This window comes from Ovis aries, chromosome 1 (genome assembly GCF_016772045.2).
Source record: "Ovis aries strain OAR_USU_Benz2616 breed Rambouillet chromosome 1, ARS-UI_Ramb_v3.0, whole genome shotgun sequence".
NCBI classification, from domain to species: Eukaryota; Metazoa; Chordata; class Mammalia; order Artiodactyla; family Bovidae; genus Ovis; species Ovis aries.
Genome location: NC_056054.1, coordinates 237,863,811 through 237,890,213, shown reverse-complemented (window position 1 = coordinate 237,890,213; position 26,403 = coordinate 237,863,811). Strand labels below are relative to the sequence as shown.

Genomic DNA, 26,403 nt, shown 5'->3' with positions numbered 1-26,403 from the left:
CTGTGCAAATTTCTGTCACTTAATAGCCTATGTGAGTTGAAAGTTGGTGTCCAATGGTGCTAAGAAGTGGTAAGGAATGTTGTGGAAATATAAATAGGCCAGCACTGAAATTTAATTAGACACTGCATATGTTAATAATAAATTCAATTAATTTAGCTTTCCACCTATGCTAGAAAAAAAAAAATACCCAGGCAAAATAATAAGTCATTTTAAATGCCTCAGTTGGTAACCTCCTTTCCTGAAGACTGATTTATGCAGTAATTTACTGGCTGTGTCTTCATAAGATTGTTCCAAACCAGCCCATTTGAAATAATAATAATTTCTGAATGTGTGCTGGGAGAGATATAACAAATGACTTCTTATTAATTTTCATTTAATGAGTTGCCTATTCACATGGTAATTTTTTAAAAATTCTCTTCTTAAGACACACAGGTGGTAAATAGTATGGGTAACGCTTCCATTTCACAAATATCGCAATAGGAAAATCTGTCTCTTATCCTCCACGTAATTCAAAGGTCAGTCAGTAGCAAATTTTCCTAAATAGGTATCTAATTCTTTCTCAGGTAGCATGGCACATTATTTTAAATTTCTATAGTCAGGTGATCCAAGTTAGATAAGGAAAAAAGAAAAAATATTTATCAACAGTAAAGTTCCTAGCAGGGAAAATGGGGGTATAGACAGGAAACAAACTTATGTGCAAGGAGTAAAAACAGCTAGAGTTGGTTAAGGAGCGCATGACACTGGTTCTTTTTTTTTCTCTTTTAAACTTTTTATTTTGTATTGGGAAATAGCCAATTAACAACGTTGTGATAGTTTCAGCTGAGCAGCGAAGGGACTCAGCCACACATATAGATGATACTGGTTCTTTTTTAAAGAACAAAACAAAGATCTTCTCTTACAAATTTCCTATTTCTCCAAGCTCCCCTCTTTTAAAAAAACAGCCCATAATTTCTTACATAAATATTAATATTTAAGAATGTTTATCTTTACCAAAAGTTCAATTCCCTGGTAACTCATTAACTGTAAGTTGTCATAAGAAAACTAGAAAGAATGAAATAATAAAAACCAGAAAGAAGCTGCTCAGAAGAGATCTATGTATTTCAGATTGTTCATACCTCTTCAACAAGCCCTGCAATAGACAGGGCAAGGTTCTTAAAAATAATTTCTTGCAACACTTGGAAGAGCCTGCCTACACTATTAAATAATTCAAATGGAATAGTTACTTACACGAGAACCGGAAGGGCCTCTTTCCCAGGCCACACTGTCTCATGCCCTCTCCATGGAAAAGCCCGTACTGCATCTCGCCCATGAACTTGTCCAGCTCCTGCCCTGAGGCGTTGACGAGCAGAGCCCCAGTTTTGCAGAGAAAGGTGGCTTTGATCCACAAAGGTGTTCCCAGGGCTGTCACAACTCCGAGGGCACACACAAAGCTTAACATCCCAGCCATGCAAAAAATGATTTTCTTCTGTTGGCTTGGCATGATGAGAAATGGCTCTTATGAGGGTGAGGTTCAGAACTCAGACCTTTGTGACCAAGGAGAAATGACTGCCCCTTTGACTGTATTTATTATAGAAGCTTGAACAGACAAATCCCGACTGAAACAGCAACTTCACCACTGATGGCTTCTCTCGCCAGGTTAAATGTCAGAATCCCAGAGTGGAGGCGGCTTCATCATGCTTGCTTGTTTTTTTTTTTTTCCTCCTTTTCTCTGCTTCTAATTTGAAATTTTAAGACTAAGAACCTAGAGATTAAACCTCTTTCAAAGTGCCTGCAAGTATCTGCTCTTCTATCCCCTGGTAACAGAGGTCTAAGATAACAGATGGAGTCCTCTGTGTAACCTGATAAATGCCTCCCCTTTCCTCTGCTTATTGTCTGATTGGGTGAATTGAAACTTTCAGAAACAGGCTTGGCTCCCTTGGTAAATGATCAGCTACTTGAGAAGTTCATTTATTGATGTGTTTTTATTTTTGTTTTTGTTTTAGGTAGGAGGAGAAGAGGAGTTGCATTAGCGGTAGGAAGAATATATGTATATATTCTTATACATAGGTATGTATATATACATATAAATATATATATGTACACAAGCAAATATACTGGCAATTAATTGATTTTGAAAAAATGTTCATTATAGCAGGATAAAGTATTGGACTGAATTGGTTTCTGCATGGATCTAAAGCACCATAGACTGACCACTGGGACTCCTAACTCCTTTTCTCCCGAATCAATGATTTAGAACCAGTGTGTTGATGAAGAATTTGATTCATTATTTTTTCCTGGCACACAGAAATATGGAGATGCAGATGCAAATATCTAGATTTCTAAATGTTTTCTTTTAAAAAGTTAACTGCTTTGGGATAATGACAAGGGAGTGTATTTCTGGATCTGAGAAATATCAGAATCTGAAAGAAGACAGAGGCATTGTTTTGGAAAGAATAGATTGTGGTCAGATGGAAGGCGCTGAGAATTCATCACTGAAAAGTAAAGGTCCCAGCAGAGGTAATCAGTCAGGGAGACAAGAGGCAAAGGGATGATCAAGATTAAGTCACAAAGTGAGTTTGGTTAAATTGTCAAGATCTGAAAACTAAAGTTCAGAATTCAGGGACAAATTTTTAACTTTGCATTTCCAGTGAGATTCCTCTTTCTGAAACAGATACAGTACTCATTTATGTGTGTGTGTGTGTGTGTGTGTGTGTGTGTGTGTGTGTGTGTTTAATGAATGTCTATTTATGCCACGTTAGTGTGCTAGGCTTTAACTTACAAAGTGAACTTTTAGTTAGAATTTAGTATGTCTGATACTTTGCCAAGTGTCTTACCTAAATTACCTAATTCTCATGATTACCACATAGAGAGATAAGGAAGAAGATCACAATGATATGCCCACTTCATAGATAAGGAAACTGAGGCTCAGAATCAGCAGACAACTTGCCCAAGAGAGTTGTGGAGCTGGATTCAAATCCAGCCTTTGTCCTGGAAGAGATGAGCAGCTCTCCAATTGGGTTGGGTTGGGCTAGAAGTAACAGACTAGAGTATCCCATCATCTGTTATACATCTGAGGTGCTTGGGGAACACACACATCATAGAATTTTCCCACTTAGTCAAAAACACCTGTTTATGCTAGCTTCTAGTCTCTCGATCCACGTTTAAGCATGGTCGCTTAGAAGAAATTAATCAGTGAAGATTCTACACCTAGAGACATAATAAGTCTCTAGGTTAATAGAACTTTGAGGGGAACTTTGAACTACTTGGCATGGCTACCCATTTTTAGTAGTTGCCAGAGGCTGTCTTGTTGAAGATTGACAGCTAGGCATAGAACCAATTCAAGAATGCCAGTGTCCTTGCAGGGAAGGAGGTAGCACATAAACCATGGTCACAGGACAGGGCACACACAAGATTCCAAAGAGGTGCTCAAAATTAGGTTTACAACATAATTCTTCTTATTTCATGGAATGTGACACAACTGAATAAGAACTTATCACCGGCTCTTTGGCTCCCCAATTAATTCTCCACTGGATTTAGAGCAATTGCCATCATTGTCCACTGGCAAAACAAGGGTGTACTACGTAACTGTCCCCAGTAAGCAGTTATGTGGGGGTACATGTGCCGTACCCATTCCAGAAGCTTTAAGGTGTGTAAGCAGAGCTAAGTTAATTAAATCAATATATTCTGTAATTGGAGGAGATAGAACATTTTCAAGCCTCAAAGCAGAAATTACCCATAACTTAATCGTTATAGTTAATACCTCCTCAGAATGGACATGGCAAGAGAGGGGTAACCAGTGTAGCATTTTGGTCAATGAACAAAACCAGTTAAATGTACCTAAAGCTACCCACGAAGATAAGCCCTAACTGTGTGCATGGACAGCAGTCAGATCATATCAGTGCTTAAGTTTGCATCAGTCTGTAGTGGTTTTCTCTGATCTACAGAAGCATGAGAAAAATAAATATAACATAGTGAACTCAGCTTGTATTTTTAAATTTGTGTCCTTCCTAATTTTTGTTTAGATTTCCTTTCCTTAATGAAATAATAGTAGTTGAATCTTTAATGTCTTAACTTGACAAGTTAAAAAATTGGCAAACCTATGTCTGTTCCCAGTGTTAAAAAATTATCTGCTGGTCTATGACATACAACTCATGGATCCTTGAGTGGAAACAATGAGACCTAAAACCTCACAGTGTCCTGGATGATCTCTTTGTCTTAACCCCCAGCTTCTCAATGGATCACTTGAGATTTTTTAAAAACTGCTAATGTCTGGGTCCTAATACCTGAGATTCAGATTTGTTTGATTTTAGAGTAGGGCCTTCATGTTGAATCAGGCTTCCCTGATGGCTCAGCGGGTAAAGAACCTGCCTGCCAATGCAGGAGATGTAAGAGATGCGGGTTCAGTCCCTGGGGTGGGAAGATCCCCTGGAGGAGGAAACGGCAACCTACTCCAGTGTTCTTGCCTGGGAAATCCCATGGGCAGAGGAGCCTGGCAGTCAAAGAGTAGCAGAGTTGGACACGACTGAGAACTAAGCACGCATTCATGTTGAATCACTCCAGGTGATTGCACTGTGTAGTCAGGGCTGGGAATCAGGGCTCGGACCCCATTCTACACAGCTACCTTCTGATGACTGACTGGGTTTTGCAGGTGTCTCAGCTCTGGAATGCAGCAGGCACGGCCATCTGGTCACTGGAGAGGAAGATTCCCATTGCAAATTAGTAAACTGGCACTGCCATTGATAGCTCAGACTTTCCTTAATTCTGTTTAGCACCAAGAGCATGATCTTGTCAAAGTGCCCTGCTGAGGCCAAGTTCTGGTATATCTGAGATGAAAGGCCAGGTCATGGGTCATAGCTTTACCCCAAGTCACCATGTGAACATCCACAGTGATGTCTCCTGATTGTGAAGGGCCCCCTCGGGTCCTACGCCCACCTGCCCTCCTCTCTGTGCAGCTCCCTTTCAGACTTCAATACCAACCACCCACAGGCTGCATAGTAGTGTGTGTGATCCACCCTCTGAGAATGATATAATAGAACCTGGCAGTCATTATGCCTGACAGCCTTCTTTTGAAATTTCATCTTAAGTGTCTTGAATGACAGTGATGACACCATTTTCCTTGCAGTCTCTCCGAGAATTTGAGTCATTAATGTCAGCAAGTTTTCACCAAGTATCCTACTGAAATCTTTACTTCTCTCAATCTTAATAGCAATACACTTGGTGACATAAGGAAAGGAAACTAAGCCTTGTCACCCTCCCCACCACGACCCCTTTCTGGGTCTGGATGATGATATAATTCCTCAGTGTGATTGGAATCAGTATCCAGAAAGGAGTACAATTGCAGGCGATTTTGTTACTTCCAATGTAGTATTTCTGTCTCTTCTTGTACTAATCTGGGTTCATTGGTTTTTACCCTTAAAAAAAGAAAAGGCTCCAATCCAGAGCCGTAGGGGTTCTCACCTGATTTGCTCCCTGAGAGTAAGAGGGAGCAGGATTTGGTGGGTTGTGGAAAGAGAGCTGGGGAGAGAGATGGGCTCTAGAGTTTGGCTCCAGGTCCGTCACTAAATTAAAAATTCTTTAATTTTTCTGGCATTTGTTTTAGTCAGTTAGTCATAGTGTTCTCAGCTATACACATAGGCAATTCTCAAATTATTTTTAACCAGAGAAATCATTTCCTCAACTAAACTCTTGGGTATAATAAGAGATAAAAATTGAGATTTTATACTGGGAGAGATGGGGATCCAGGAGCTTTGTCACTGGGTCCCCTTCACTCCTTATTCCCTAAGAGCCCCCCTTCCAACCCTAACATCAGCTCTGACAAGCACAGTGATAAGCTTGGACCACATGATCCTTTAATTCCCTTCTAAATTAAAAACCATTTTTTTCACAAGTTATAGCATTAAAATTTGTCCATTTGCTAGATAATTTCTCTTTTTCTTTGCTGTACTAACCTGTTAGGTATAATAGAACATTACACTGCCAAGAAACACTAGATGAATGATTATTCCAATTATTAATTTTTAGATTAGTTAGTGAGCGTTTCTAGGTTTTGTCTGACTTGTCACTAGTAATAGTGATTCCGATTTTCTTCCAAATGGATCATTATATGCCAAGGCGTCGCTAAGAGAGCTTCAGCAAGGGTTTATCAAGCTTCCTGTTCTAAGACAAGAGGCCTTTGTGAATCTATCCCATTTTTCTCATCTTTAAAGCAAAATCTGGCAAGTTTGATTGACGTTCCTTGACTAAATCAAGTTGCTGGTGATCCTGAAGTAGCATTGTCATTCTCTAATGACGGTAAGGGGGAAAAAAACACTCCACAGAAAGAATTGATTGATTTATTAGGGGGAAAATTACCACATGTGCTAGACCTTGATTGCAGCTAATATTTGTAAAGCTAATTGCTTGAACTAGAGGATTAAAAGAGTTGAGGGAAGGGAAGAAAAAGGAAACAAGTTCTCTTGGAATACAGATGAAGCCTCTGTGGATTTGGACTGGGAGGGAGAGTTCAGTGTGGGATTTTCAGGGTTGGTGATGACTATGAGGACATTTAAAGTATTATAAGTACAAGAGTTGGGCTTGTTATACAAAACAGAGAGCCGGAAGTGGAGGAAAGTTGTTGCCTGTGTCAAACAAGATGTGTGATACCCCTGATTTTTCTGGGTTTCTTGTTGGTATCTCATTACAAGGCTTGTTGATACTTAAATCTCTACCCAGCAGGATGCCTGAGCTATTACAGAAGGAAGAAAGTCTGTGATACCTCCTTTAATAAGAATAGATGAACCAGATTCCTAGTACAGGGAAATAGTGATAATTCTTCTTGTTGCTATAACCCAGGGTAGGTGTGTTGAGATGGTAAACTTTGGAGTAGTTTGATCCTATCATTACTATTATTAATGTATAAATGTTTTCCTTTGTGTGGGTGTGTGACACCTAAAATACTGACAATTTCCTTGATTTGCATCAAAATAATAGTAGCAATATTAACAAAAATGTAATACATAGGGAGGCTTACTCTGTTTCAGCACTTATTCTACATATTAACTCATTTCTTTTCAGACACAATGGAGCAATTATCAGGTTTCCTATCCCTTCTCTGGTGAAGATATTCCAGGTAGTAGAATAGCTTAATTTTCAGTCAGACAGATCACAAAGTCTCCTGAAATAGTCTTAAGGTGAAGAACTGAATTGTAGTACAATTAGGTAGATTTGTATCTTGTCAATTCTCTAGAAACAAGGAGTGTTGACTTCTGGGGCTATGTGAGCCAGAGAGAGCTTTAAAGTAAACCTAAATTTATTTTTTGTTGTTGTCATATTTTATTTCTACATTTGTTACAAATTCCATGATAAATTATTATATACATTATTTTGTTTAAAAGCAAAAATAAGCATTGCTTATTAGAAATGAGTGCTTTTTGTTTTCCACACATTTACCATTTTCTCTTTAATATGTTTATTTTTATTGAAGTGTAGTTGATTAAGGTTGTGTTAATTTCAGATGTACAGCAAAATGATTCAGTTGTACAGATAGACATATCTATACTTTTTCAAATTCTTTGCCCATTTAGGTTACTGTAGAGTACTGAACAGAGTTCCCTGTGCTATATAGTAGGTCCTTGTTGGTTATTTATTTTAAACATAGTAGTGGGTACACAGACATACTGTTTTTTCAATGACTTGTATCAAAACAAAGACTAGTCTCTTATCCAAAATGTTAACTCCATATCAAACTTTTATTTGAGCACTGACTATGGGCAGAAGAAGCTAAAAATAATAGATGATCAAATGGAAACTTGAGATAGTCTTAATAGTTCTAAGGATGGGACCAAAGCAACAAGACGTCTTTAGGTTTGAAAATGTAATTGCCTGGGGAAATCTGGGTTGGCGGAACTTCATATGAAAAGACGATTAACCAGACAATGAGCCCAACAGGAGCCAACAGTGTGAAATGACAACTGCAGGTGCTGCTACCGTGTAATACACATACCTTTGGGTTGTCTGCTCAGCTCCCAGCACTTCCTTTGAAAAATTCCTTCAGTACCCACTGATACCAAGTCTGTGTGACCCACCCTTTCTCCCTGGTATTGATTAAGAATAGTCATCTGGACCAGTCAGAATCCGTGTCCTGAAAACTTAGAGGTATGTTGAGAGGCATAAGGTCAAAGTGTTGGAGGCCAGTCTGCAGAAAGAGAGAAGGAAGCAGTCTTGGCCCACAAAGAAGGCCTTGAATTGCCCTCTCCTGCTCTAGCTGACTGCTCCATTTTTCTACCAGCTGTCATCCTTTTCCTTCCCAGAAGTCAAATGTAGGTCTCTGCTGGCAGAGTTTTCTTAGTCATTTGCCTGTTTGATTGCTTTCCTGGGAAGCACTGATTTCAGCAGCTCTTCCCACTGTCTGGTTCTTGGTTCAATGTACCAAGTGAAACAACAAGGGGTTCCTGAGTGAAGGGTGTGTGGTGCCAGCCACGTGTGGGACGTGAGTACCTGTGTGTCAGTGCCAGTCACAGGGCCCCTGTGTCCCACTCTGCCCGACTCTGCCCCACCTCATGGGAACTTTCACTCAGGCTGGGCTCACCTGGTCCTCCCTTCATTTGGCGTGAACTCTTCCCTTTCATGTTATCCCTATCCCCGTAGGTATCCAGGGCCCCACCCTCCATCCTGGAAGAACCACAAGAATCCTGGGCTGCTACTTCCTGGGACTGACTTTATGGAGAGGAGCAGAAAGGGGTGGGGAGGGCTGAGCTAAGTCCTGGGATGCAGACAGACCACCCTGCTCTTGGTCCACTGCTGGCAATGTGCTGGCTGCTGGGCAGCAGGAGGGGCCTCACTAGATAACAGTGCAATTAGGTCAGACCTAGAAAGACAAATATTTTATCACTAATATGTGAAATTTAAAGGAAATGATATAAACAAACTTATTTATAAAATAGAAATGGACTCACAGACATAGAAAACAAACTTATGGTTACCAAAGGGGATAGTGTGGGGGCAGGGAGGGGGAGGGTGGAGAGGAGAGAGATAAATTAGGAGTTTGGGATTAATATATACACACTGGTGGTGATTTAGTTGCTAAGTCATGTCCAACTCTTTGTGAACCCATGGACTGTAGCCTGCTAGGCTCCTCTGTCCATGGGATTCTCCAGGCAAATATACTGGAGTGAGTTGCCATTTCCTTCTCCAGGAAATCTTCCCAACCCAAGAAAGGCAGATTCTTTACTGACTGAGCTACAAGGGAAGCCCAAACATATACATACTACTATATATAAAATAAAAAACTAAGACCTAATATATAGCATATATATGTGTGTATACGTGTGTGTGTATAAAACTGAATCACTTTGCTCCACACCTGAAACTAAAACAACTTTGTAAATTAACTATACCTCACTTTAAACAATGGTTAATAATAATAATAAGTGCAGTTAGGTATAGTAATCTGGAGCTTAACTTCCGCTGAGCTCAAACCCAGGCTCCCTCTACACCCCATCCTGAATGCTGGTTCCCTTCCTCTTCTTTGCCTTCCCAGACTACAGGGTCCTTTAGCAAATCTGCAAGCTGCAAGGTATGCCCTACTCAGATCCGATCCTTTCTGTCCACCCTCAGGTGGAGCACACTTGAATTAATCTCTCATGTATCTTTCCTTCTACCATAACCATTCTCTCCCCACCTCCCCAGCTCCTTTTTCCTCAGCTTAATTAGGAAAATAAATATTTTATCCACCCAGGAGAAAATCTTACCAGAGTGTATATTGGTTTGCCTTTGTAAAACAGTACTGTCCCCTTGGATGGTAAAACATAGCTAGTTACTAGGACATTAAAGTGTTAAAACTTCAGACCTGGTGGCCAACATAGTTTCATTAAGCTCCTGTAAAGCTGGTGTTCTTTGGAAGGGATGGTGCTAAAGCTGAAACTCCAGTACTTTGGCCACCTCATACGAAGAGTTGATTCATTGGAAAAGACCCTGATGCTAGGAGGGATTGGCGGCAGGAGGAGAAGGGGATGACAGAGGATGAGATGGCTGGATGGCATCACCGACTTGATAGATGTGAGTCTGACTGAACTTCAGGAGATGGTGATGGACAGGGAGGCCTGGCATGCTGAGATTCATGGGGTCGCAAAGATTTGGACACGACTGAGCGACTGAACTGAACTGAACTGAAAGCAAGGGAAACATTCTAGGTTAAGAGTCTCTTTCCAGGAAATTCAAATTGAAATGAATGTAAGATCTTTATTAGTTTTCTGACTTCTCTGTGCATGGTCCTTATTTGAAAAAAAAAAATAGTCATAGCAGATTGTCAACAAAGTAACCTAGAATGCTACAAATGCCTTATTTTTAGATTCTTTTCAAGAAAAGCACCCAGAGATAGAAAAAGTGGTGGTGAGTGGTAGGACAGGCTGGTCATGGTGGAGAGTTCTGACAAAATGTGGTCCACTAGAGAAGGGAATGGCAAACCACTTCAGTATTCTTGCCTTGAGAACCCCATGAACAGTATGAAAAGATAAAAAGATAAGACACTGAAAGATGAACTCCCCAGGTCGGTAGGTGCCCAATATGCTACTGGAGATCAGTGGAGAAATAACTCCAGAAAGAATGAAGAGATGGAGCCAAAACAAAAACAACACCCAGTTGTGGATGTGACTGGTGATAGAAGTAAAGTCTGATGCTGTAAAGAGCAATATTGCATAGGAACCTGGAATGTTAGGTCCATGAATCAAGGCAAATTGGAAGTGGTCAAACAGGAGATGGCAAGAGTGAACATCAACATTTTAGGAATCAGAGAACTAAAATGGACCGAAATGAGTGAATTTAACTCAGATGACCATTATATCTACTGCTGTGGGCAGGAATGGAGTAGCCATCTTGATCAACAAAGGGTCCGAAATGCAGTACTTGATTGCAATCTCAAAAATGACAGCATGATCTCTGTTCGTTTCCAAGGCAAACCATTCAATATCACGATAATCCAAGCCTATGCCCCAACCAGTAATGCTGAAGAAGCTGAAGGTGAATGGTTCTATGAAGACCTACAAGACCTTTTAGAGCTAACAGTTAAAAAAAGATGTCCTTTTCATTGTAGGGGACTGGAATGCAAAAGTAGAAAGTCAAGAAACACCTGGAGTAACAGGCAAATTTGGCCTTGGAGTATGGAATGAAGCAGGGCAAAGGCTAATAGAGTTTTGCCAAGAGAATACACTGGTTATAGCAAACAGCCTCTTCCAACAACACAAGAGAAGACTCTACACATGGACATCACCAGATGGTCAACACCAAAATCAGACTGATTATATTCTTTGTAGCCAAAGATGGAGAAGCTCTATACAGTCAGCAAAAACAAGACCAGGAGCTGACTGGCTCAGATCATGAGCTCCTTATTGCCAAATTCAGACTTAAATTGAAGAAAGTAGGGAAAACCACTAGACCATTCAGGTATGACCTAAATCAAATTCCTTATGATTATACAGTGGAAGTGACAAATAGATTCAAGGGATTAGATTTGATAGACAGAGTGCCTGAAGAACTATGGACAGAGGCTCATGACATTGTACAGGAGGCAGTGATCAAGACCATCCCCAAGAAAATGAAATGCAAAAAGACAAAATGATTGTCTGAGGAGACCTTATAAATACCTGTGAAAAGAAGAGAAGTGAAAGGCAAAGGAGAAAAGGAAAGATATACCCATCTGAATGCAGAGTTCCAAAGAATAGCAAGGAGAGATAGAAAAGCCTTCCTCAATGATCAATGCAAAGAAAGAGAGGAAAACAATAGAATGGGAAAGACTAGAGATCTCTTCAAGAAAATTAGAGATATCAAGAGAACATTTCATGCAAAGATGGGTGCAATAAAGGACAGAAATGGTAGGGACCTGACAGAAGCAGAAGATATTAAGAAGAGATGGCAAGAATAAACAGAACTATACAAAAAAGATCTTCATGACCCAGATAACCATGATGGTATAATCGCTCACCTAGAGGCAGACATCCTGGATTGTGAAGTTAAGTGGGCCTTAGGAAGCATCACCATGAACAAAGCTAGTGGAGGTGATGGAATTCCAGTTGAGCTATTTCAAGTCCTAAAAGATGATGCTGTGAAAGTGCTGCACTCAAGATGCCAGCAAATTTGGAAAACTCAGCAGTGGCTACAAGACTGGAAAAGGTCAGTTTTCATTCCAATCCCCAAAAAAGGCAGTGCCAAAGAATGCTCAAACTACTGCACAATTGTACTCATCTCACACGCTAGTAAGGTAAAGCTCAAACTTCTAGCCTAGTTGACTCTGGCATAACATTGATATTATGTTGACTGTGTGGATAACAACAAACTGTGGAAAATTCTTAAGAGATGGGAATACCAGACCACCTTACCTGCCTTCTGAGAAATCTGTGTGCAGGCCAAGAAACAACAGTTAGAACTGGACATGGAACAACAGAGTGGTTCCAAATCGGGAAAGGAGTACATCAAGGCTGTATATTGTCACTCTATTTAATCAACTTATATGCAGAGTACATCATGTGAAATGCTGGACTGGATGAAGCACAAGCTGGAATCAAGATTGCTGGGAGAAATATTAGTAACGTCAGATGTGTAGATGACACCATCCTTATGGCAGAAAGTGAAGAAGAACTAAAGAGCCTCTTGATGAAAGTGAAAGAGAAGAGTGGAAAGGTTGGCTTAAAACTCAACATTCAGAAAGCTAAGATCATGGCTTCTGGTCCCATCACTTCATGGCAAATAGATGGGGAAACAGTGACAGACTTTATTTTTGGGGCTCCAAAATCACTGCTGATGGTGACTGAAGCCATGAAATTAAAAGATGCTTACTCCTTGGAAGAAAAGTTATGACCAACCTAGACAGCATATTAAAAGGCAGAGACATTACTTTGCCAGCAAAGGTCCATCTAGTGAAAGCTATGGTTTTTCCAGGATGTGAGAGTTGGAGTATAAAGAAAACAGCACCAAAGAATTGATGCTTTTGAACCGTGGTATTGGAGAAGACTCTTGAGAGTCCCTTGGACAGCAAGGAGATCCAACCAGTCCATCCTAAAGGAAATCAGTCCTGAATATTCGTTGGAAGGACTGATGCTGAAGCTGAAATTCCAATACTTTGGCCACTGGATGCGAAGAACAGACTCATTTGAAAAGACCCTGATGCTGTGAAAGATTGAAGGTGGGAGGAAAAGGGGACGACAGAGGATGAGATGGTTGCATGGCATCACTGACTCAATGGACATGAGTTTGAGTAAGCTCCGTGAGTTGATGATGGGCAGGCAAGCCTGGCATGCTGTAGTCCATGGGGTAACAAAGAGTCACACACAACTGAGTAACTGAACTGAACTGAGTGGTAGGAAACCCAGGCTGTACTGGGAACAGCCTGTGGAATTACCATACGTAGAAGCCAAACCTCTTTGACTTGTCATGTGCTGAAAATCACCAGCAAGTCTGATCAGACATGATGCTGTATCTTTCAGTTCAGTTCAGTTCAGTCACTCAGTCGTGTCTGACTCTTTGCGACCCCATGAATCGCATCTTTAAATGATGTCAAACCCCTGGGCACCAAGCTGTGGACACTATGGAAAATAGGTGAAAATTCATTGAACCTTGGATCCTTATGAAAGTGAACCCCACTTTACTCTATGCCTTCACTTCTGTTGGAATGAAAACTAGGCTATCAATGACTTTTTTGTATTAATGACACAAGAAATGTTTTACCATTATGAAAAAGAGCACTTTAACAAAGATATTTTGAAAGGAGAACTATACCTATTAAAAATGAATTAGAAATGTATTGCCTAAGACTCAAGGTTTCTCAGAGAAGTCCTTGTAACCTCAAGTTAGGTAAAGATTTTTAGAGAAAAAGAGCATAAACCATGAAATTTAAAAAATGATAAAATGCCTTCTCTTTGAATGACACTATAAAAAATGAAAAGGTAAACCCCAGACTGGGAGAAAATATATGAAAAACATGTATCTGATAAAGAATTTGTATACAAAATATATAAAGAAATTTCAAAACTCAACAATAGGAAAACAACATACTAAGGTAAGAAATATGTCAAAATATTTTAATATGTACTTCATCAAAGAAGAGATGTGAGTGGCAAATAAGCCCTTGAAAAGATTCTCCCCATCATTAGTCAAAATAAAACCACAATGAGATACCACAAACCACTTGTTAAAATGACTAAATTTTTTTTAAAAAAAACCTGACAACACTAAGTCCAACACCAGAGTGTTGCGGTCTTTTACAGACCAGGACCTGGGGACTGGAGTCAACAAAAAGAAAGAGAGAGAAAGAGCAATATCCCTCAGGTTACGTAGAAAACCAGGAAAGGCTATACACAGGGCTTGTACCGCTCACGAAGGCACAGGGCATCCTTTCAAGGAAGTCTTGAAAGCCTGGGCAAGGATGTGAGCTCGGTAGGCTTCCACACTCCAAAGTACTAGCCACAGCAAGAAGGACACAGGGGACCCAAGTGTCGAGTGGAACAAGGGTATTTCATTAGAGAAATGCACGCTTATGTATCTTCAGCAAAATGATTACTCAGCAGTTAAAAAGAATGAAATTCCACCAGTTGCAGCAAAATGGATAGTCTATTAAGTACAAAGTCACTGAAGAGAGTCACTGAAGGGATTCGCTGAAGGGAATCCAAGCAGGTGCTCTCTCCCATGATCTCAGTTCTGAGAACTGCGTGCAGCTCTACTCTTTCCTGTATTTCAGGAACTGACAAGGAACAGAGAGTCCTTGAGAAATGGCACACAAAGAAACAAAATGCAACATACTGGATCCCCTAAAGTTGAACGTCCCCTGACCCCAGAGCAAATGGAACTTTAATGCATGTGAGTGGGAAGGCAAAATGGCACATCTACTTTGGGGGAAAGTTTAGCAGTTCCTTAAAAAATTAAACATACACTTTCAGTATGATCCGGGAACTGGGTACACACATGTGTGGGCAGTCATGTCCAGCTCTGTGGATCCATGGACTGCAGCCCGCCAGGCTTCTCTGTCCATGGGATTCTTCAAGCAAGAATACTGGAGTGGGATGCCATTTACTTCTCCATGAGATCTTCCCAACCCAGTGATCGAACCCATGTCTCCTGCATTGCAGGTAGATTCTGTACCTGCTGAGCCACTGGGGAAGCCCATTTACCAAAGAGAAATGAAAGCATATGGCCACATAGAAACCTGTACTCAGATGTTTGTAGTGGTTTAATTAATAACTGCCCCCAGAGCGAAAAAAATGTCCACCAACTGTGAATGGATAAACCAACTGCAGTACAGCTACCCAATAAAATACTACTCAGAAATGTGTGTGTGTGTTAATCTCTCAGTCGTGTCTGACTCTTGGCGACCCCATGTGCTGTAGCCCACCAGGCTCCCCTGTCCATAGGATTCTCCAGGCAAGAATACTGGGGTGGGTTGCCATTTCCTTCTCCAACCACTCAGAAATAAAGGGGAACAAACTACTGACACACACACAGAATGGGTAATTCTCAAATGTTTTTTGCCAAGTGAAAGAAGTCACACTCAATTGTGTGATTTCACTTACATGACATCTGGAAAAGGCAAAACTATTGGGATATAAATTATATCAGTGATTGTCTAGAGTGGTCGGGGATATTGACTATTAAAAGGCAGGAGGAAAAATTGGGTGATGATTGTGGTGAGGCTACCTGCCTGAAAACATTGTCAAAATTTCTAGAACTGTACACCTAAAAAGGGAGAATTCTATTATATTGAAATTATTTTCTCCAAAAGGGGGAAAAAGTAAAATGTCTTGAATTGCCACAAATATATAGCTTTCCATATATTTTCTTATGTAAAAAATTAAACATGGGGACTTCCTTGGCAGTCCAGAGGTTAAGACTCTGTGCTTACAATACAGAGGGCATGAATTCAATGCCTGGTTGGAGTACTAGAGCCAACATGCTAAGCAGCATAGCCAAAAAAAAAAAGAAAAAGTTAAACATGAATTAACCTTTTTCTTAGAATAGAAAAATAGGATATACTAATCAACTCAGTATTTTCTTTAACAAGAATCGTTGCTTCTAAAGGAGTTATAATTTAGGAAATACTTTCAATTTGTTCTATAAACATTCAGTGTGTTTTATTAGAAGAAAGGGCATAGTCAGGAGACCTGGGTTTGACTAAAGGTTTTGACATTAACTTGGCCAGTGACCACAGACAAATAACTTTCCTCTTTGGATTTTATTTTTCCTACTTCTCATGAGTAAATCTGACATGACTCTTAGTTCTCAACCTTTTTTTCTGCCTATACTGAAGTAGCAGATAAACTCCACTGTCATTGGAGGGAGCTTTCATCACAGATAGCAGTTTCCAATGGGTTAGGGGAAGCAGCCAAGGGGGAAAATAACCCTCAAGGGGATGATGAGACACTTCTGAAGTTCTTACACATCTGAAATTCTTGAGAGAGTCACCCTCTACTTGTTTGAAAAATTATTGGAGTAAACTATCTCCATGAAGCATTTTAGTTCATTCTGAGATTCTGCTGAGGATATAAATGAGTAAGACTGTGTCTACCTAACACTAACTTGATGTTGTACAAAAGTTCATCTTTCTGTAATGATTCAGAAGATGCAGTAATACCTTGCAGTGTCCCAGGACCATCATCACCACCACTTGGACCATCAGCTCCCATCAGACAGAGCAGAGGATGCAGATGGTACAAACAATTAGGCTGAAACCGTGTTGACCCTATGATACCCTGCAAGTTCTATTTTTTTTAATTTATTTTTTAATTTTTATTGGAGTATAGTTGCTTTATGATGTTGTGCTAGTTTCTGCTGTACAGCAAAGTGAATCAGCTATACATATACATATATTCACTCTTTAAAAAATTTCTTTCCCGTTTAGTTCACCAGAGAGCACTAAGTAGAGTTCCCTGTGCTATACAGTAGATTCTCATTATTTTTCTATTTTATACACAGTAGTATACATATATGTCAGTCCCCTCCCAATTCATTCCCACTCTCCTTCCCTCCTGGTATCCATGAGTTTGTTCTTTACATATCTATTTCTGGTTTGCAAATAAATTTGTCTGTACCATTTTTTCTAGATCCAAATAGAAGCAACATTATATGATATTTGTTTTTCTCTTTCTGACTTACTTTACTCTATATGACAGCCTCTAGGTCTACATCTAGGCCCACATTTTTGCAAGTGGCAGAGTTTCGTTCCTTTTCATGGCTAAGTAATATTCCATCGAATATATGTACTACATCTTCTTTATCTGCAAGTTCTATTTTGAATAAATTGATTTGGGTTAATTTGTCATGTATTTCTTTTTCATAGAAATAGAAGGAAGGGGAAAATACAGTTACTTGTATTTTCTGGTTCCTTGTATTGTGGGAGGAAAAAAGAGGGAGCAAGGAATTCTAATAGTAAGAATGTGAGCCACTTCTCCCCTAGAACTCTGAGAAATGAACCATCAGATGATAGTGATTGGAAGAAGCATTTAACAAAACCAAAACAGAACACCTCACCCCTCCCCAGTCCCAATCATTTCCCATTTGTTAATGGCATCGCTGTCTCCTCTCAGCTCAGGCCAAAACCCAGAGTTGTTCTTGATTTTTGCCACCACCTTCTACTCTGCTACATTCAGTCCATCAGTGCCTTCTTCCTTCTCCGCCTCCAAATTACATCTATCCTGACTGTGTATTTTGATCACCCTAGTCCTAATCACCATTGACTCTGGCCTGGGCTCCTGCAACTACCTCTTAAGCTCTCTCCCTCGTACAATACATTCTCAATTTGGCCAACACATTGATTCTTTTTAAATGTAAATCTGATCCCAACACACTCATGAAGGATGCTTTCTGGTGACCATCACGTCACGCTTGTGATATAGTTGGGAGACTCTACTGTGACCTACAAGCTCCTCTGGGGTCTGGCCCATCTACCCCATAACATCTCTTCTTATCACTCTCTTTTTGGTCTCAGCACCTGTCCATTTTTATTTCCCAGAGCACTCAGTGCTTGTGTGAGTCTCAGGGACTTTGCTCTTGACCTCCTCTGTGCTGGGAGTGATTATCCCCAGACCTTCCAAGAACTGGTCCCATCTTTCCATGCAGATCTCAGCAACCAACATTACCTTCTCAGAGGGTCCTTCCCAGATCATCCTTGACCAGCTACTCTGTCCCATTGCTCTGTTTTAATTTTTTCATATTACCACCTAAAATTGTATTATATGATTTGTCTGTTAGTCAACTTGAACTGCTGTCTGTTTCTCCCACTAGAATGAGAGTTCCCTTGGGGTCAGGGAGCTTTTCTTATTCTCCACTGTATCTCCAGGGCATGGAACACATTACAGGGAGGACCCAAAATAAATGCTGTTGACTGAATAAATGGGTGCATGTATAGGTTACTTGCACCCTAAGGGCAAAATGTTTCTCCAAATCAGAAGTGGAGAGAACAAGCAAAATCTGACAATAATAGCCTGTCTACAGTCTTTGCAGAATAAATGGTATTAGCATGCCTAAAGAGAAAAATAAGTCAATTGAAGAATCAGCAGAGAAAATATAAAAGAAAATATAGGAGGGATAAAAATGTGCCTTCAGTTGTTTGGAGAGGGAGATTTTAGCCTGTAAACCTGATATGTTGGGTTCCTAATGCAAGGACATTCCAGCAACAGAGATGGAAACAAAATGATGATGAGAGCTTGTCCTATAGACATGAGACTCACTGAACTCCATCCACTGCTTTGACCCAAGCTGCCTGGTCCCCAACTCGGAGTGGAGGTTGGGGAGGTGGTGTAATCTGGCTTTACTTGTCATGCATTCCTCTGCAGAGAGAAAAGTGCTGTCCAGAGCAGGTGAATGGCCAGTCCCTTTGGACACTCTAGTCTATGCATTAAATAAGGAATCCGTGTCCTGATTTATTCTTCAGTTGTTTACGACTTTAGTTAATGGGAGTCCACCCTAGAAAGAGAACCTTCTCATAGACCTAGCAGAATCAAGTTCATGCATCTGCAATGCTGAGGGCCAGACTGTTCTGCAGTGTGGTACTGTGGTGAACCAATACCTCTAAACCATTCCCTTTCAAATTTATTTTCTTTCTCTTCCCCTCCTTCCTTCCTTTTTTCCTCCCTTCCTCTCTATCTCCCTCCCTTCCTTTCTCCTTCCTTTCCTTTCCTTCTTTTTATCTATCCATCCATCCATCCACCTTTTATCTATCTAACTGAAGTAGTAATGTATACACATGATCTACAAAACTTTAAAAGTGATCAAATTGTAAATGGTGAAAACTAAGTCTTCTCCTTCCTGGACCTTCTGTCTCCCCAGCTCTCTCCCCTGAGATAATTCCTTGTAAAACTTGCCTGTTTTATTCACTGACCATCTAAGTATAGCTGGAAATATATCCTCTCTCCACCACCTGCTTTCTAAACAAATGATAATATACCATGCAGATTCTTCTACATCTGGCTTTATCACTTAATAATACAAGCATTCTAATGGGAACATATATATGATTGTTTTGAATATTTGGTCTGTCTAATTGTTTTGACAACAACAAATTCAACCTTTAACAACTCTGGATAGGATCTCGATGATGTATGTGCCCTGTCCAGCATGTACCCACAGCTACCTACTGCAACTTCCCAAGACGCCCACACCCTCTTTCTAGTTTGAGATCTAGCAGCAGTTCTCTGCATCCATGTTGGACACCCTGGCAGCCTCTAGTCCAAGATGCAAAAGGGGAATGTTTCTGAGTTTGAACTCTGTATGCCAGGAGTGGGACCTAGCACTTAAGTTCTATTCTATTGCTATAACCAACCTGGGAAACTTACTCTCAACCATGAAGCAGCTCCATATACCTGATTTGGACAGGGCTTCCTTGTGCAAATATTTTCGAAACAATTGAATATTTTGTCACCCCTCCAAGCAATACCTTGATTAAGCAACCCTTGAGTCTGTAATATCCAATACTAGAAATCAGGGATGGTCCTATGTCTTAAATGGGGGGTAATAATGGATGGCAAAGATGAATAGAGTAATGATATAAACACCTTAAAATAGTGCTTGGCATGTAATAAGTGCTCAATGCATGTTAACTATTCTTTATTATATTAATAATTATCCACATTATAATTCTTGAACTGCAGAAAACTGTTCAAGAACAGTTTCTTGAACTCTTTCATCACTGGAAACAAAATCATAAGCACATTTGAAGAAAACCAATGAACTAAGAATTAACACTTACTAATGTTAGTCTCTATTCTTGCATCAAGTTAATAATATTAAACATAAGACTTAAATTTTCGACAAATTTAGACTTAAATTTTTGTTGCCCTACGTCCTAGTATGCTTTGTTCAGTTGCTCAGTCATGTCCAGCTCTTTGTGACCCCATGAACTGCAGCACACCAGGCTTCCCTGTCTTTAACTCTCTCCCAGAGTTTGCTCAAACTCACGTTCACTGAGTCGATGATGCCATCCAACCAGCTCATCCTCTGTTGCCTCCTCCTCCTGCCCTCAATCTTTCCCAGCATCAGGGTCTTTTCCTAATATATTTAGTTACCATTCTAATATATTTTTTGTTACAATTCTCTCTGAGACATAACTTTAGAGATTTAGAGTTCTGAAATGGGGCTATTTTATTTCTTGACAGCAGCTCCCTATGTGAATTCCCTATAGGAACATGCACAATTTAGTGTGTGCAATAGGATTTATTTTAGTTCCGTAAAAAAGGCAGACTTTGTTTTTCCTCTAAAAAATTGAGCAACTTTTAGGTGTATGTGTATGTGCTGTGTGACCCTATTTAGCAGCAGTTGCATGTGCCATCAAAATCATCTCTTCACATCTTTGTGACATTTGCCTTACTTTCAACTTGTAGAAGTAATGTTATCTAGGTCACAGAGGAGAGAAAAATTTCCAAAGCTAATTCTCCAATTGAAAGCTGGTGTATGTAAAAACAATTCTGTTGGCATTTCCAGGGCATTGAATACCAAAGAGAATATATTTTTATATTTAACTTTGGAGGTGAATATACCTCCAAATCATGGGTCTTCCCTGGTGGCTCAGATGGTAAAGAATCTGCCTGCCAATGCAGGAGACCCAGGTTTGACCCCTGGGTCAGGAAGATCCCCTGGAGAAGGGAATGGCTACCCACTCCAATATTCCTAGAAAATTGCCTAGAAAATTCCATGAACAGGGGAGCCTGGCGGGCTACAGTCCATGGGGTCACAAAGAGTTAGAACGATATAGAGACTTACACTAAATACCTATATTATAGGAGAATTATTAATAAAGAAGGTTTATCTATTTCATTATTAGTGCATTATACCCGGGCATTGGTGTATTTTTTGGTCCCTCAGACTTTGCTGTAATAAGGGGTGAATCTGTGACACAGCCCCAGATGAACTCCTAGTGATGTGGTTCCCAGAAGAAGTATCATGCCTATCACTGTCCCCTTTCCTAAAACTTCGCCCAGCACTGAAAGGCATGGTTGATTGCAAATAGTCTCTCTTCAGCAATTTGGTAAGATGTCTTTGTAGCAGAATCCTTTGTGTTTTTTTAAAAAATTAACTGAGTTCCGCACAGAGGTATGAAAACAGAATACACGAAGATAGCGCTGCCAGTGGCTCTGCCTTCGGGAGTCGTCCTGGGAGTAAAGCAGGTTGAGGAGAAGGGATGCGGTTACTTCTCCCAGGTCTGCCTGGTTGCACTGTTTATACGCTGCATGTATTAGTGCAGAAAAGAAGCCCAAGGCCTGACCATCTACTCCATCTTCCAGTTCAGAAACCAGGGAGGCAGACTTGCCCTTTTAGAATTTTATTTCTTTGTTTATTTGGTTGTGCTGGGTCTTCACTGCTGAGTGGGCCTTTCTCTAGTGATGAGCGGGGGCTACTCTCTAGCTTCAGTGACTTCTCTTGTTGCAGACCACGGGCTCTGCGTGCACGGGCTTCAGCAGCTGTGGTGCAGGGGCTTAGTTGTCTCTCGGCATGTGGGATCTTCCAGGATCAGGGATCAAAACCATGTCTCCTTCATTGGAAGGTGGACTCTTTACCCCTGAGCCACCAGGGAAGCTCCCTAGCACTCCCCCCCCCACAACTTTATTCCCTTTTGTCCCCCATACCTGATATACTCAGTCCAAGCCCTGTGAGTTTACTTTGTAAATACTCGCAGTGCATCCCTACCCGCCCCTCCTGTCTCTGTAGACCTTATGAGAGCTCCTGAGCTCTCATCTGACCCTGACACCCCTGTAACCCCACCCATTCTCTTCCCAGGTCCTCAGAAGCATCCCCACCCTGGCTCCACCCCACTCCCACCCCAAGAGCAAATCTAACCAGGTCACTTCCATGCTTGAAATCCATCCCTAGCACACCTACCCAACTCTGACCCCTTCTCCACAGACTGGCATTTATTTATTGAAGTACAGTTAACTCACAATGTTCTGTTAGTGTCAAGTGTACAGGAAAGTGATTCAGTTATATATACACATATTTGTTTTTCTTTTTCAGATACTTTTCCATTATAAGTTATTACAAGATATTGTGTATTGTGTTCCCTGTGCTATATAGTAGGTCCTTGTTGTTTACCTATTTTATATATAGTGAATGGCAAGCCACTCCAGTATTCTTGCCTGGAGAATCCCAGGGACGGGGGAGCCTGGTGGGCTGCCATCTATGGGGTCGCACAGAGTCGGACACGACTGAAGTGACTTAGCAGCAGCAGCAGCAGTGTGTATATGTTAATTCCAGACTTAACTCTCTGGTCTGTTCCCAATTGCAAATGTGACCCAGAACACCTGTGCGTGTGCACTCAGTCACTAAGTCGTGTCCAACTCTTTTGCAACCCCAGCGACTGTAGCCCACCAGGCTCCTCTGTCCATGGAATTCTCCAGGCAAGAATACTGGAGTGGGCTGCCATTTCCTCCTCCAGGGGATCTTCCCGATCCAGGGATCAATCCTGTGTCTCCCACGCTGGCAGGTGGATTCTTTACCACTGTGCCACCAAGCCCTAAGGATACCAGTGGCCCTCCAAAAGAGTTAATTCTCTGCCTGGTGTTAAGAATTCTCATTACCCTGTCTTCCCATCTTCCCAGCCTCACTTTCAGCAGCAAGGCCCCTGCAGTTCCCCGAATACTTCCTCTGTCTCCCACCCTGTCTCCTGGCCTCTGCTGTCTCCTCTTCTGATGATCCTTCCCCACCTTGGCTTCCTTTGAAGTTCCTGCTCTTTTTTCCCAGTGAAGCTTTGCCAGTACCTCCAGGCAGAGCTGGCTCCTCCCTGTCTGATCAGGGCATCATCACACTTTATGGTAATGATTTCATACTTTCCCCTCTACACCGTTGTTTCTTTGGGCACAAAGAGCTTATTTATTTATTTTGCTTATATATTTGCATTTTTCATTTTGGCATCCCCAACATTTTCCATGTGCAGTGAATGAACATTTTCTATCAAATATTTATGCAGATTGAATGAGTGAGTAGATGGATGAGTGCAAAGAGCACAGCCTGGGAAGTACCAGCTTTGTGGTCTAGTTTTATTTCTGATATTCAGGCTGGATCTCATTTTTCTTGTTTTTCTTAATAGTACATTAGACACTCCCGATTTCTATGATTCTAAAATAATTTTTTCAGCTCACAATTTCATTAGGTTCCAGGTTGTGAATCCTGAGGGACCTCAGAGGAGCCCTGGAGGCCAGCTCCACCCTGGTACCTCTAATAATTTTTTGCTCTGTGGTTTCCTTCAAAATGTAACTGTGCCACCTTGAACAAGTTGTTTAACATCTCTGTGCTTTAATTTCCTCAACTGCAATATGTGATTGATAAGATAGTTGCCTCGTGGAGTGCCATTGAGGATTAGACCAGGTAACATATGAAAAGTTTTTAGAATAATGCCTAGCATACAAAATATGTGGTAAGTGTTCAATAAGTATTGATGATGGTGCTGTTTCCTTGATGTTTTTGAGGGCACTGCACTATTCTGCACAGGAGGAGAATAAAACATGAACCTCTGTGAATTATTGTATTCTATAATGATTAAGAAAGTACTGTGTCATTGAGTTATATGATTATAGAGCAATACAGGCATAGATAAGTTCATTTGTCTGCAATGAATTAGGCTTCAAAGATGGTACAGTGAACCCAGGCAATTTTAAATTTTACATAAGTAACTATTCTCATGTTAAAACATTCCATCACTAGAAATGTTATTTGTTAATGGGATATTCTGTCCCCTTCTGAAATGTAGATTTTCTAACAAATAGGAACATCTGAATCGTGTAAACTTTAGTGTGAATGAATTAATTAAATCTTTCCCTGTGAGTAGTGTTGATGGGTAAAATAGATTGGTGCTGGGAGGCTAAGTGATGGAGAGGAGGGGAAGTGTAATCTCAAAGAATCAGTCAGATGTGATGGGTCTGGGAACTGTGGTGATTCTTGGAAGGTTGGCAAGGTTGCATTTTTAAATTGCAGACTGGCCTCAACCAGGGATCAGGGCTTCCCAGATGACTGGCCCAGTGGTAAAGAATCCGCCTGCTGATGCAGGAGTCGCAAGCACCTCAGGTTTGATCCCTGCATCAGAAAGATCCTCTAGAGTAGGAAATGGCAACCTGCTCCAATATTCTTGCCTGGAAAATTCCATGAAGAGAGGAGCCTGGTGGGCTACAGACCATGGGGATGCAAAGAGTGAGACATGACTGAGTGTACACACACACTCACACATACACACACACACACACACACACACACACTCAAACAGGGATCAAGTTTTGTTCAAAGGCAGTGCTGTTCTGGTTGCTGAAAGCTTGTGCTCAGAACTGCTGGCCTGGATTGTGGCTGCCTGGTCACTCACTCTTTGACTAGCCATCTTATTTTCTGAATCAGCGAGGATCTTGGTTGCACGTAACAGAAATGCCAACCAAAAACTGGTTTTGGAGGAAGGGAATTGTTTGGATTCATGTAACTGAAAAGATCAGAAGTACTGATGCCTTCAGGGCTCAGAGGACGTAGATCACTCCATCCCTTGTCTCAGCTTTTTACTGTGTTGACATCAATCTTGGGCTCCATGGCTTGATGGTAGCAATAGTATCAGTCTCTCGGTTTCAAGGCACATGGATCTTAAACTTGCTTTTGTTTCAGAAATCTCAAGAAAATTCTCCTTGTGTCTCGTTGGCTCTGAAGGGGCAATCAGTTCATCTTTGGAGAAATTACTGTGGCTGGGGGAAATATAAGTACAAATAAATGGAAAGACATCACGTTCCTGGATTGGCCACCCTAGTCAAAATGATCTACAGATTTCATGTAACTTCTATGAAAATCAAAGTGGTATATTTTTTTCAAAAATAGAAAAAAAAATTCATCCTAAAATTTGCATAAAATCTCAAGAGATCTCAGATAGCCAAAACAATTTTGAAAAAGAAGAACAAGGTTGGAGGCCTCACACTTCCTGATTTCAGAGCATATTACAAAATTACAGTGATCCATACAATGTGAAATCTGCATAATGGCAGACATATAGACCAGTGGAATTGGATAAAGAGCCCAGCCATAAACCCTTGCCGATATGTCAAATGATCTTCAACAAAAGTACAAGTACAATGGACAAAGGTAAGTCTCTTCAACAAATGATGTTGGAAAATTGGATGTCCGTATGCAAAAAAGAGAAACAAAAAATCCTGGAAGTTGGACCCTTACCACACGCAAAAATCAAAGTGAAGACCTAAATGTAAGAACCAAAACTATAAAACTCCTAGAAGAAAACATAGGGGGAAAACTTAATGACATTGGATTTGGCAATGCTTCCTTGGATATGGCATAAAAAGCACAGGCAACAAAAGCAAAAATAGACAAATGGGACTATGTCAGCATAAAACTTTTGTGCATCAAGCAACATAATCAATAGAGTGAAAAACAGCCCATGGAATGTGAGAAAATATTTGCAAATTGTATATGTGATAAGGGATTGATATTCAGAATATATAATGAACTCCTACAACTCAAAAGCAACAGAAAATCAAATAACCTGATTAAAAATTGGCTAAAGGACTTCAATAGATATTTCTCCAAAGGTGATATACAAATGGCCAATAGACATATGAAAATATACTCAGTATCACTAATCATCAGAGAAGTTCATATCAAAATCACAATGAGAAATTACCATCATTCCTCACATCCACTAAGATGGCTATTACAAAATGAATCAAAAACACCCCCACAAAGTAGCAAATGTTGGTAAGGATGCGAAGAAATTAGAACCCTTGTACACTGATGATGGTGCAGCCACCATGGAAAGCAGTATGGAGGTTTCTCCAAAAATTAAAAATAAAACTGTCATATGATCTGGCAATCCTACTTTGCGATATGTATGCAAAAGAATAAAGCAGGGTCTTGAAGAGTTATTTGCACACCCATGCCCATGTTAATAAGCAGCATTATTCACAGTAGTTAAGAGGTGGAAGCATCCTAAATATGCATCAA

The 26,403-nt window shown here is 40.5% G+C and overlaps 1 protein-coding gene across 1 annotated transcript in view; it reads right to left on the bottom strand.

The window, feature by feature from the left end:
• CLRN1 (clarin 1) overlaps positions 1–1,817 on the bottom strand; it is a 47,706-nt gene extending 45,889 nt beyond the window's left edge. Inside the window, exon 1 of the mRNA XM_004003254.6 lies at positions 1,228–1,817. Coding sequence (XP_004003303.1) covers positions 1,228–1,480 — 253 coding nt within the window. The 5' untranslated portion in view covers positions 1,481–1,817. The remainder of the gene's footprint in view (positions 1–1,227) is intronic.
• Between the last annotated feature and the right edge of the window lie 24,586 nt (positions 1,818–26,403).